The sequence below is a fragment of the Pocillopora verrucosa genome, chromosome 13, assembly GCF_036669915.1.
Source record: "Pocillopora verrucosa isolate sample1 chromosome 13, ASM3666991v2, whole genome shotgun sequence".
Lineage (NCBI taxonomy): Eukaryota > Metazoa > Cnidaria > Anthozoa > Scleractinia > Pocilloporidae > Pocillopora > Pocillopora verrucosa.
Window position 1 is genome coordinate 6,087,551 of NC_089324.1, and position 13,212 is coordinate 6,100,762.

The 13,212-nt window shown below is 37.7% G+C and overlaps 1 protein-coding gene and 1 long non-coding RNA gene across 2 annotated transcripts in view; one reads left to right on the forward strand and one right to left on the reverse strand.

The window, feature by feature from the left end:
* LOC136277900 (uncharacterized) overlaps positions 1-13,212 on the forward strand; it is an 80,327-nt gene that overhangs the window by 31,208 nt on the left and 35,907 nt on the right. The gene's annotated exons all lie outside the window — the stretch shown is intronic.
* LOC131775487 (uncharacterized) lies at positions 6,962-9,622 on the reverse strand. The gene is made up of 4 exons (XM_066160470.1): positions 9,364-9,622; positions 8,655-8,799; positions 7,863-7,987; positions 6,962-7,248 (listed from the first exon to the last, which is right to left on the reverse strand). Exons 1-4 carry the CDS (start codon positions 9,619-9,621, stop codon positions 7,054-7,056), a joined length of 723 nt encoding a protein of 240 aa, XP_066016567.1. The 5' UTR covers position 9,622; the 3' UTR covers positions 6,962-7,053.

Genomic DNA, 13,212 nt, shown 5'->3' on the forward strand with positions numbered 1-13,212 from the left:
TGTACAGTCTTCAAGATGTCACTGTTCACGCTCTTAGAAAACATGAAGACATTTTGCTGCGTTGTAATGGAAGTGCATCCTTATTCTCGGGCTTTCATGCAGGCAGCTTAAAAAACTGTGCATAGCTCGTACTTGGTACCATCTTGTTAACGAACGGAGATAAAATAATGATAATTGAAAAAACACTTAAACAAAGGGGACTCCAGCACAAAGGCAGGTATGTTTTCAATAAACCTCATTCTTTTAGTGACTCTCAAAACTACTTCCATGCTTTTCAGTCGCTCTTAGTATTACATTAAATGTTTTTATATTTTTGCGCTTGTAAAAACATTTCAATTTCGACGTTGCCTTTGCTCGTAACTTGATTTGAAGTTGCCAATACCTTCCCCTTTTTCTGTTCCATTTAGTATTATGGATAAGGATCGGCCATTTTTTGTCCTATGTAACTTGGTGGGGAAAAAGCCAAAAATATCGGTGTAAACGGGAAAATCTTGACTAGGTTAGTAATATAATTAGACAGTTTCTAGTCCTTTTGAGAAGCGCACATATAATAAACAAACGCATCTGTCTCTTTGGTTTGCTAGTCGAAAGTTTTAAAACTCGTTTGTTATGTTTTTCAAAAATTTCCGGTCATCTTCTTATTTTTCTTAAAAGCAACAAAGGCGCTTTAGAAAGGGCTAAAAATAAAACAAAGAAGCTAGTGAAAAACAAACAAAGCACCATGCCAATCACCCTTTTCAAAATACAGCACTTGTTCAGGTAATAAATATATATAAACCTGATAGTTTATCAGACTGTACCTTCAATATTCCACCAAGCTCACCGAAATTTTTTGGCTGTTTTTGTCTGGTTGCAGTGTGGTTGCTTTGTTACATTTGTCCCACGCAGTCACCGTGAAAAACTTTATCTAAGGAGCAGGGCAATCACGTTTCAGTTCTCCAATCCAAACGCAACCAAGGGGTCTGTTGATTCATAAGTCTTGAGGTAAAGTCTCTTCATATTTGAAACTTTTTTTCGGACATTCTTCAATTTCTTTTTCTGAATCAAAGCTCGTCGTTATATGGTATTCTTTTAGCAGTAGAGAAATCACGTAAAATTTACAATTTTTATGGTCTTTAATAATTGTCTCTGATATTTGACCGTATTACAGCTTCTTTTCTTGCATTTTATTCTCCTGCGTGGTGTTGGTTATCTTTGTGTATGTATTTCATCGTGAACTTCACGCTTTTTATAGGTGAAAGTTCGACTTTTTGCAATTGCATCATGGAAGAAGAAGTTTTACAAAAGCCTTTTGTGTAATGTGAACTATGAGTTAAAAGAACGGTGATACACTCGCCTCGCAGACGGTGTGCTCAACGGGACAACCGTGCTCCTACATTTGTACTTATTTTGTCATTTAATCTTTCTTGTTAAGTAACGATTGCTAACTCTCAGTGATGTTGTTAGTTTCTTGTTTGCTTTTCTTTCAGTTTCCTGTGTGTTCTATCTCTAAGATGAATGTCAAACTCACAAGTGTTGTTTTGCTTTTGTCTTTGGCATTTCTTTTGGCTCCTGCCATACACTTGAAAAAAAACGAAACCAAGATACAAGGTAAAGTATTCTAAAAACCTCTGCTTTCAATTTGACTTATTGAATTCTGTTAACCAGTTTTAATCTGGCCTTAAACGATCAGAATTTTAAAACGAAAGACGAGGAAAGGATGCTATATCTCAATTGTGCTCCTATTTTCTCTGCTCTGACGAGGGGCTAACACTCGAAACGTCAGCTTTACACGCTCTTTACGGTGGCCAATTTACATCGTCAAATCACATCATAAAACCATATTATTTCGCAATACCCTCTGCCAACGCAGCCCCAAAGTTTCTGTAGAAACTTACTCCCCTTGATGTTTATTTGTTTTTCTTCTTTTTTTGGTGACGTGTGATACATTGCACATCAGTACGTCTGGAGATTGAAGAGAATGATTTAGGCTTGTGCAAACTATGATATGTTTTGCTTACTATCGTTAATAAGAACTTTATTCATTATTTCATTGTAGATAGATATTCTTTACCAAAGAGATATGCCAGAGTCAAGTACAGAGGCCGCTGGAAAGACTGTAACAACTTCCATACCGTAGATGATTATGGAACCTATTGCAACTGTCCCTTTGTTGCTTGCACGGGAACACGGTCATGCGTCACAACGGACGGATTCTTCTGCAGATTTTTGCACGATAATGTGAATGTAGAAGATATGGACAGAAGTGATTGTGCCTGTAAATATCTTGAAGAGAAATAAATCGGATTAATAATCAGAAAAATCCAGTATGCAACTATGGAAAAGAGGGAAATAAAATGGCGTAGCATTTCAGTCTTGAAATATTATTCTCTTACATTTACCTAAAACTAATAGCACTCGTAATGCAATCCAAAATTAAACTTTTTCTCGTCATTTCATCGAAAATATAGTGCTAAAAAAATTGGAGATGAGAAGTGAAAAATCGTCCAAGTGAGATATTTAGAGCTAATGTCAACATGCATGAGACAAACAGCGGCAAGTCACCAAAAGTTTGCTTTTACTCCTGCTTTCATACTTTGTAGCCCAATATGTTCTAATGATTGTGGTGTAGGGTTTTTGTGAAAATGTATTTCAGCTTTCGAGGAATGATTTTTTCGTTCGACCGCTCAAATATGCAACTTTTCACCGTGAATATTTCCCGAGTTGTATGATCTCATGTCACGAATTTACTTGACCTCCGGTATTTCTGTCCTCACAATCCTTTGTTCTATTAACTAAACTTAATCCTCTGTCATTGTTGAAGCTGGTAAAGAAATATTTATTTATTGGCGAATATTTTTGTCCCAGATACTTTTTCCAAAAGTAGCATGAAGCTTTTTAAAAGACAAAAGGACGGTTAAAAAGTTACTGTAAAAATCTCCTTGTGTATTTGTGTTGTTCTATCTTGAGACGAACTCAAAGTCTGGCAAATTTACTTGCTAGCGACTATGAAATATACATGGCGTGCCTACTTGTCGCCACCGTTTAACATAACACTCTTATCTTGTTTATTTATGATTTTACTTGCTGTTTCGATGATCACGTTATGCTATACGACATTCTAGCCAGATTTGAGTTCCGTTTTACATATCTTCTCCATCTTGTTATATCAGTTGCATGACAAGCGTGACACATATCAAATCGTTCCGCAACGAAATTAATTTCATACCACGTTTACATGCGAGATAATTTAACCTGTAAAAGCAAGTATTTGTGCCTTTTTCTGTCTTTTTCTGGGCTTCCCTTGCTCCTCAAGAGGATTCATATAGATTTGAGTATCGTAGTGTGTTTATAACTTTTAGGCTCTCACACTTTGATTCTCACTGAATGATAATAATGATCATAATAATAATAATAATAATAATAATAATAATAATGATAGTAATCAAGAACTGCAAACAGTAAGAGAATCCATCAAAATTCAAGCAAAAGCCCAAAAACTCAGGAGATATGTAAAAAGAAGAAAACAATTCAGGCAAAACCAGATGTTTGCAAACAAAAGAAAAAATTCTTTAGAAACCTTGGTAAAGAACAGACATCAGTTGAAAAACCACCAGAAAGAAGCAACAGAAACATTTCGGCGTTCCATCTTGAAGAATTCAGCAGAAATGAAAAACTAATCAAGTTAGTGGAAACCTTAATGAGCAACTAGAAAACTACAATGAAGCTGCTTTACAATAATGGATGCATCACAACGGATCAGATCAAGATCAAACGGGTAATCTTTCAAGGAGATTCATTCTCACCTCTGCTACTTTGCCTAGCCCTTGTGTCTTTAACATCAGTTTATCTGTATTATATTGATGATCTAAAATTATACAGCAAGAAGGAGCAGGAACAAGTTGGAGAACTGAAAATAGTGAAACAATTCAGTGATGATATCGGTATGGTATTTGGCCTATATGCAACAGCAAATTATATGCCAACTCCTTGGTATATGCGCCAAAGCCTGTATGAAGAAAGGTAAACTGACCTCAGCTGGAAACATAGTAATAGATGAAGACACAGAATTGCAAGAGTTGGACCAGGAAAGGATATACAAATGCCTGGGTGTAGATGAGAGTGATGGTATCCAGCAAAGCAAATTGAAAGAGAAGATAAGAAACGAATACAATAGGAGAGTCAAATTGATCCTAAAAACTGAGCTCAATGGAAGAATCCAAGTAGAAGCTATCAATAGTCTTGCAGTCCTAGTTGTGTCAAATAGACTGGAAAATCTCGGAACTGAAGGAGATTGACACAAAAACACGCAAACTATTGAAAATGCATAAGATGTTACATCTTAAAGCAGGTGTGGAAAGGCTGTACATCCCAAGAAAAGATGGAGGAAGAGGCCTGATTGATGTAGAAACGGCATTCAAAACAGCAACAATAGCGCTCAATAATTATCTGAGGCACACAGGGGGCAATATCCAAAGCAGGTGTTGGAACATGAAAGATCTAAAGACAAAATTTCAATAACCAAGAATGCTACTAAGTTCAAAAGGGAAGTAACAATGCCAGAGCTTGAGAACAGAGGAGATAAATTGGCCTCGGAAAATGCTAAGGCCCTGAAACACATATTCAAGTCTAGGACTCCAACTCCAGTGGAGAATCTGTCAAGATCATGATATCGAGACTACAGACAAATGGTACCAACATGAGCCAGAGACTGTGATGCACACAGAGACAACAACATCACTATCATATGGTACATGCCGGTCAATACTGACTGAACTATAACAGAAAATATACCAGATATCGTATTTAGAGATCCAGTGAATTCTATCTGCAAACTGATTGATATGACTGTTCCATCAGAAAGAAACATCGCTCTGAAGGAAGTGGAGAAGAAAAGCAAGTTCAAGTACCTAGAATAAGAAATACAGAGAATGTGGCATATGAAAACCGTGGTGATCCCTGTGGTTGTTGGTGCGCTTGGTACAGAAAAGAGGAGGATCGTGGAAGACGTAAAGAAAGTATCAGAAGCACATGGGATCTGCGCGAATCCTCACAAGGTGCTTGGCGTATGAACAGAATGATTGACTTGAGTGACTGATGCTCTAGGTGCATGGTTTGCACCCGGCTGATGCTCAAAAAAAAAACTCCAGTTAAGACTGTGATGGAAGAGATAATAACAATAATAACACATAAATAAGAGTGTGATGAAATTTATGAACCAGCACCGCGTATCGTCCTCTGAAAACCCTTTTGGCTCTTTGTGGCTCGATAACTGCGCTCTCTACTGTTCTCTATTGTTAAAAGGCTGGAAAATAGCCACGAGTCACAGTGGAACTTAGAATTGTACCAGGAAGAAGAACGTTTTTGAGGATAAAGCGGCTGAAATCCGCAAGAAAATATCCGTTGCGAAGGCAGAGCTGGAGAGACAAGGGACAGCAGGCAACTGAAACAAGATGAGGAAAGATCACTTAACAACAATTTAAACAAGATACAAGACGGTCCTACTCTTTGTTTGCATTCATGTGTGATGGAACATAAGATTGACTTACGTAACCAAGAGAAACTAAGAACGCTTCTTATGGTAACACTGATGTATTCGAGAACATTGAAGATGCGAGTATCTTTTGGAAGAGCCTATGGGAAACAAGAGGGACTGGTAGCAAGCAATTTCCTTTACAGATCAGGACTGGATGCTAGAAACCGCGGTACTCGTAAAGGTCGTTCTCAAGAAGAGAAACTTTAGTGCACCTGGTCCGGAGAGATTAGTCAACTTCTGGTGGAAGCGAGCAAGGTGTCACGAAGCGATTATGCGAGCATTTAAGGCCATTTCTGAAGTCAACGAGGCCTCCCTGTTATGGTTTGCAAAGGGTAAAACACGGCCCATTCCCAAACCAGGAGACTTCTCTAGTGAAAACTAAAGACCTATCACTAGTCTTAACAACATCTATAAATGGTTCACATCGTGCATGCAGATCCCACGTGACATCCACCTTAACGCAAATGACGTGATGGAAGGGGAACAGAGGAGGGCGAAGACTGGATTTAATGCAACCACAAACATCCTCATCATTGACAAGATGTTGACCCAGCTCTATAATAAGAGTTATTTCACACGGCTGAGTGAGTGGATGAATGCTCTAACCCACTGCATTGCTGGTGTTTTGGAGTTATGTACTATTGAAGTCTACTTGACGTTCAAGACTGGAACATCAACTCAGAACGATGTAACACGCAGATTGTTTAGCAAATCCTCAGAAAAGTTTGGCACATGTACTGTTAGGTTTTTCACGCGTAACACAGACAAAGTACTTGGAAAGACAACGCTGCAATGAAGGTGCCAATGAGAGCCCATGAGAGCAGCATGAACTGTAAATATTAAGGTGAAAAACATGAATTTAAGTAACCATCCCAAGGAGTTATTTATTCTAACTTCACTTGGGACATTGTGGAAAAAGTGAGTTTTTCTTCTGCCAATGTCTGTTATGTTATTTTTCCTCTAGGTAGCGCTGTGTGTATAAATGAATGGTAACTTTTGCGCTCTGTCGACGCATAATTCTGTTTAAAAACATTTTTTTTCATTCCATGGGGAGGTCACAGTTTGCCATCTCACTTTATCAATGTTTGGCATTATTTTCACCATAAGTTTGGCTGTGTCTAGTCTGTCAAGGTGTGTGCGAACATCGGCTTATTACACTTTTGACTTCTCAGGAGGGTGATCACTCAGCAGTCTGACATTGATAAGGAACAAACAAATGAACATGTGCGCATACATCCCTTTCTGAATATGAGAGCATCTGTGTTCGGGAAGAAAAGTAACCTTGTCTCAGATTTTGATCGGTCGAACTATCGTTTCGCTTTCACTCCTTGAGTAGTATAGGAATTGTAGTGTTAGTCATTTTAACCCATGATATAGAAATGGACCACAACTGAACATCTCAAAATATTTAATGGTTTATTAGAGACCTGAAAGGTTATTGCAGCTCTAATACACCTGTTAAGACTTTATTGACTCAAATGCAGAAATTTGAAAAAGCAAAGTATTAATAAGCAAAAGTCAATAAATCTTTGGCCATCTCAGGTGGACTTATTAGGTTTGTTAACAATAAAAAGAGCTTGAGGATTCGGATACTCAAGATTCCAATTTTCAACCAAAGTCAGAGTTCCAGAATCATCACATCCCAGATAGTAGCCACTGCCACGTTGTTTGAACATCGTATAGCTCCAGAAGTATTCAGGCTCAAAGATGGATTCTTCTGCACCTTCTATTACCTTAATTGAAAATAGTTTTGAATTAAAAGCTTTAAATTACTTTTTCTCATGGTTAAATAACGCTCTTTTCCCTTGCCAATTTTCTTAGCCACAACCTTGGAAACAATTGCCATTTTCAGGCGATTTATTGAAGTCCCTTTCTTGGACAATTTTCTATTGAGTGTCAAAAGTAATCCGGAATTGCTCAAGGTTTGCTTTCGCTCTGTGATTGGTCCAAAAAAACTTGCGCCACTCTCTGAACCAACAGATGCAAAACTAAAATCATTACGATTTGGTCCTTCCGTTGCGATTCCCGGCTTTCAGCTCGTTTTTGTTTTAATTACGGCACTCAATCGAAGATTGCTTTAAGTCACCTTCGAGTTAGAAAGACAAGCTTTCCCTGTAGCACTTAGCGTTGGAGGAAAAGACATTTCAGTTGGAGAAATCAGTTATTTTAAAAGGACCCTGGAGAAAATATATAAATAGAACAATAAAAAGAATAAATTGATTATTAAAAATTTGAAAGCTATTGAATGAGAACGATTCTATGTGTATTAATTATTAGATAAAAAAGGTAAAGGAAATGGCGAATGAAGTAGAGAGAGGTGATAAGACAGAATCATGCCATTAGTTACCTTGGCTTCGACAGGCTTTCCTTTACCATCTCCGGTCAGTGTTAACGCTTTGTTTGCTCCATCTTTGAATTGCAGGGCAAATGAAGCCGTCTGACCATTTGTTTTATCAATGGTCTCCATAAGAGCTAAAAGGGACATAGAGTAGATGTAGTGTTAGATGATATTTCAATTCCTATGATAAGGGTCCAGGAAGCCGGTCATGTTAAACGAGTTCCTCAATCAACCAGCTGAAGTCATACCAGTTACCTGACTCACAAAAGTTTTGGCAATTTCTGGTAATTTTATCAACGTTCCCTGGGCGCTGCGATATCACTCATATTCGGAGGTTCAAATAAAATTGCTTATATTACTTAATTAGTAGACTGCTTGTTTAGGTTACAAAATTTGGTGAATTTTTCATCCACCTTAAATTTTGGACTGTTGGATGGGAGGCGTCATTTGGCATTTATGAGAGATAACAAAAAATTGATCCTTATTTTGATAAATGTTAGTATGCTAGGGTAATTTCTTCTCGCTGCTTTGTTATGGAAAACGCCTCTTGTTTCCATCTGCTATTACTATTGAGGTCAGTTGATGAAGGTTGTTTCTGCCTGAAGGTTAACATGAGCTGCGCAATAGAAGTGTTAATGAGACTGAGAGGGAAGACGGTCATGATGAGATGAGGGGGAATGGGTAGGAACTGTAAAAAACACATACATTGACATTGCGAAGCTTTCATTTATACAGGGACGTTTGGTTAGAAATTGCATACAGCCCACGTTATTCTTTAAATTAACTGAATGATATACGTACTGTCACCACAGGGGCTAAACGTTCCACTGCAAGTCACAATGTTAGTGCTTGAATTCCTCATTACAACACCCTCATTCTTTCTGCTAACGGGGCTCCACAGTCGATAAATGGTGTTCGGCTGGATGGGATGAGGCTTAATAGGTGACTGAAAAAAATCACATAAAAATTGATGGGTGAAATTTTGTAGATACCACTAACACTCGTGGATTGTTTTATTTGAGGCAAATTAGCGTTTGGCGTTTGAGGCGTTTATTTCTGGGTATTCTGAACCTCTCACTCGATCACTTACAATCTCATCGGAAGCGGAAAAATTTCATATATGAATAAATGAAAAACATGAGTGCGCAGATTATTTCTCCAGCACTTTACTATAGAAGAAGACTTTAGTTTTACCCGGCAGCAACAGAGCATGGAGTAAAATATCAGATTGCTTTTCCATTTGGTTTTTAATTTTTTCTTTCATTCTTTATCGAGCGTTGGTTCCGCAAGATACGCAACACTCACTGATTTCACGGATCGTTGTTACAATGTAACTTTCCTTGCAGTTTATAGACCTAATCTGTAGAGTGCCAAAATTCAAATTTGTTTATACTTTGCCGAATACTCACATCGAGGTATTACTTGTGTAACACACGCGCATGAGAGACTTATCATTACTCAAAAATAAGCTACTTTAAGTTAATTACTTAATAGAAATTGCTTCTTCAACCTGTCCTCTCTCTGGAATTCGAACTCGAAGTTTACTGCCATCTTTAAGCAGTTCGTTGCTCTGCAGATCCACATAGTCATCAAATTTTTCAACGTGAAGCTGAAACTTGACATCACTTGGCTCCACCTCGCGCGGTAACATATCGGCGAAGGCTTCAAGAAAACGAATGGCAAAGTCCTCGACAACTTCTCCTTTTGGACAGGAAATGATGTGCTTTGAATCCTTGTAGGTCACATGGATATCAACCTGATCGGCCATCTCTAGAATTTGGAAAATTCAGGAGGATATATCAGTGCATCATGACGGTAATTCTGATACATGGTGTCTTCATTTGTCATATAGTAGATCAAATATTGTACTTTTACAGGGTCAAACTGCATGGTTCCTATGGTCATCACAAGTGATGTTGTTGTTGATGTTTTTACATTCCTCAAACGCCAATCAATTGTTCTAAATGATTCTAAACTGTTAACGTGTTGCGTGGCATGGTTTCTAAATCTTTATCTGCTAAGAACTAAATATTGTCCAGAATTTCTGCCATTATTTCCCTATAGTGATTCTGTTAGCTAAAAACGTGATGTTATATCAAATCCTATGCCATGCCAGCTTGTCCAGTGTACGCAAATTTACTTCACAACCCGTCCGTTTGATACTGTGATATTGAAATTGTGTGAGGAAATAAGTTTATGGTGAGGCTGGCGGCTACAACGGAAACTGAATGCTTGTTGACCCTATGTTAGAAACGGAAATATCCATCACCAGACGAGGATTTTTCGAGAAAAGGTAAACATATGTCTACGAGGGTAAAACGGAGACACATAATTGTGTGTTAATTCAGTCTACTCAAAATCTGACCGTCTAAATTTTTGCCTTTTCCGTTTGAGTTTTACGCTCTAGCTCTATCAAAAAAGCAAAGTTTTCTTTGGATTTAACCTCAAAAGCAATTCTCTGAATTGTAAAGGATTCTTAATGTTGTGGTAAACTGTTCCTTAAAGATTAACTAAAGGCAATGCATGTTCACCTTCGCTTTGCCTAAATACTGTCGTCAGGCCTTAGACACCCAGAAACATCCAGATATGCTTGCGGTATTCAACTATACTAAGCTGTAAATGTCAGTGTTACTCTGTCAGCCAGGTAAATTTTCCATTAAGCTGCATCGGGTAATAGTGGACGAACACACTGAATTCGAATCACACGCGACCTAGATAGATCTGTTGATAACTCTTGGTGTTTTGCTAAAGGACTGAGCAAGGCTAAAACAAAATACCACGACTTTTTAAAGCCCAGAACTTACGATATTTTGAAAGAGATCTCAGAGATTGAATAGCAACTCACTTTCATCCGTTTGAGTCCTCTGCTGCCATAATTCGTCGATGGCGGAACTGAGAAGGTACATGCAGGAGAAGGTAACACGCGAATATCGTCACTTCATTGAACTGACTTCACTATTTCATGGCCGTTCAGGAGAAAGGGTTTCCGTAATTATACCATTCGTTTAAAAGGATCCGTATCTTTTCGTCTCTTAAAGTATTATGGGAGTCTTAAAATTTTACATTTTAATATTTTTGATTGATTGCGAAATTTCAAAATCAAACATCAAAAGGGCAATACCGATAAAATGCTCTCTGAAATGACTAGATTATTCACTTGATTTCCTTTTAACTACTGGAGAAGTGAAATAAATGCTTCCCTTAGGTCATTAATTTTTGGACTGCTCAAAAATAAAGGTCTATTTACTTGCACAAAGAGGAAACATTGCTTTTGAAGAAAGAAGCCCACACGCGAAAGTGAATGAAAATATGGAGTCGAACCCCCCTTCCCCCTTCTCTTGCCCCTAAAAGCAAACTGGATAGTATTGGACCACTGAGTTAGTTCAGTGCTACTAAGAACAAACAAGGGGTTGGGCAAAGTAGTCTAATGATTGACGATAGGCCTTAGATACCGAAAAACACCCATACATACTTGCCAGTCAACAAAAGCTAATTACAACTCAACTAATTACGGAATTCAACTTTTTTAAGTGGTCTTTAGAATAACAATTGCACGACACGTCGTTTGTGTGGTTGTATTGACCTGAACACAAGGTTGATATCGTGTTCGAATAACGTTGCAAACTGTGAAAGTGTCAAAATGGATGTTAAAAAAATCTAGTTTAAGATATTACTCTTATCGCATTTAAGGCTTGTAGAAGTTTATATGGCTTTTATATGCCACATTCACCAAAATTCAAATGCTACTCGTTTAGTAACAAATACAACTGAATGCATTCGTAACCATGCTATTAGTTTATGCGGATAATTATTTACTGCATATTGGGCCTTCTATTGCAGTCGAGTAAGAACGGAAACTAACTGTGTAGAAGCCAATATTTTTCCATTACATATGAGAATTTTGGAAATTATCATCATTTTATGCTGAAGAAAGCCTTTTACTTGATCATGTCGCTCCAACTGACCAAGAATCAATATATTTGCAGACAGCGTCAAATTGTCGACGTTCTGGTGCTTAAAAAATAAAACAACTTTTATACGCTCGAGATCCTCTGTTGATAAACAAAATACGAGCTTTTATGATCCAGCTATATTCGATACATGTTATACCTTAGGAGAAGAAACAAAATTTCAAATCCACTATGAAGTATTCCTAAAAATTCGTTCTCGATCGATGTGTGTGTTACGCTCCAAAACTAATGTAGGCCAACAGGTACAATTCAATCAAAGAAGAGTCGTAGAATACCTCAATCAACTCAAATAAGTCACCATTTAGGTAAAAATTGAACCCCTTTTTTCTTTTGAAATACGTAATAGCGAGCGATGAGACAATCCAGAAAGACTGGAAAAGGCTAAAAGCTTTATCTGGCCTATCTAATGCATCTAGTAAATTCCTTGCACAAATCAGTGAGGATGGGAAAGCAATGAACCTCAATCTGGTCGTCTGTGATACTCGTCATCGAATCCGTCTGTCAGACGTTTTAGTCAGCACTGAAGATTAATAGTGAATACGTAGGTTAATGATTTAATATTTCAATACCTTTCTTACCTTGACGCTCACTAACTTGTTGACGTTCCTAAAGTTGAAAGAAAAGCTGAAGCGAAAGGAAAGTGTATTTGTCAGGTGACCGACCTCGCCTTTTCTTCAGTCCAAGGATCGTTTCCGCTGGATTGGTGGTTGCCAAAACAAGTAGCGTTAAAACCAAGACGCAGGGGGGAAAGGTGAGGGGTTATTAGCATGGTCCCTTTCTCATTTACTCGTGTCCCTCCGGAATATGACGCAGTTTTTGATTAATCGTGTCAAGGCTTGGATGCCGCATTTACTTTGGAAAGTAACTCGAGCAATGATATTTTTTTAGCATATGCTTTATCTGAAGTGCGCTTGAAATTATGCTTTTAGTAAAAAAGATAAAAAACAAACAAAAACAAAACAAAAATAACAAGATGAAATTTAAAGTTTTCCCCTGTTATCATCAAGCTAAATGCTCATAAATAATGGTAATAGGACTAAGTGGAGTCCAATTCGGTCTGTAATTATTCTAGTGATTAACAAAAACAAAAGACCGCGAAGCGGGAGTCCGATTTGTCAATGTCGAGTATGATTAAAGATAGATTTTGGCGACACGAAGTCCTGTTAACAATTAATCAAAACTAGGACAAAATTTAAGAAATAATCTAGACATCGATTGTACGTTTTCACAAGAAAGACAAAACCAAAACCAAAACAAAAAAACTCGGTGAAATCTGAGACGACAGCGCGCGCACTTGATGCGTTCTGTCCACCCAGACAGGCATGATTGTTAACTGTCTTTTTACTGTTCTATTACACTGTCCAATTAAAAGGATGTCGGCTAAGTCA

What these genes read in the sequence shown, in the direction of transcription:
- LOC131775487 (XM_066160470.1), bottom strand. Translation starts at nt 9,621, where the DNA reads ATGGCCGATCAGGTTGATATCCATGTGACCTACAAGGATTCAAAGCAC. An exon ending in GTTTAGCCCCTGTGGTGACA is followed by an intron (nt 7,988 to 8,654) that starts GTACGTATATCA and finishes TGTCCCTTTTAG; the next exon opens with CTCTTATGGAGACCATTGAT. An exon ending in GAAAGCCTGTCGAAGCCAAG is followed by an intron (nt 7,249 to 7,862) that starts GTAACTAATGGC and finishes TTTTCAATTAAG; the next exon opens with GTAATAGAAGGTGCAGAAGA.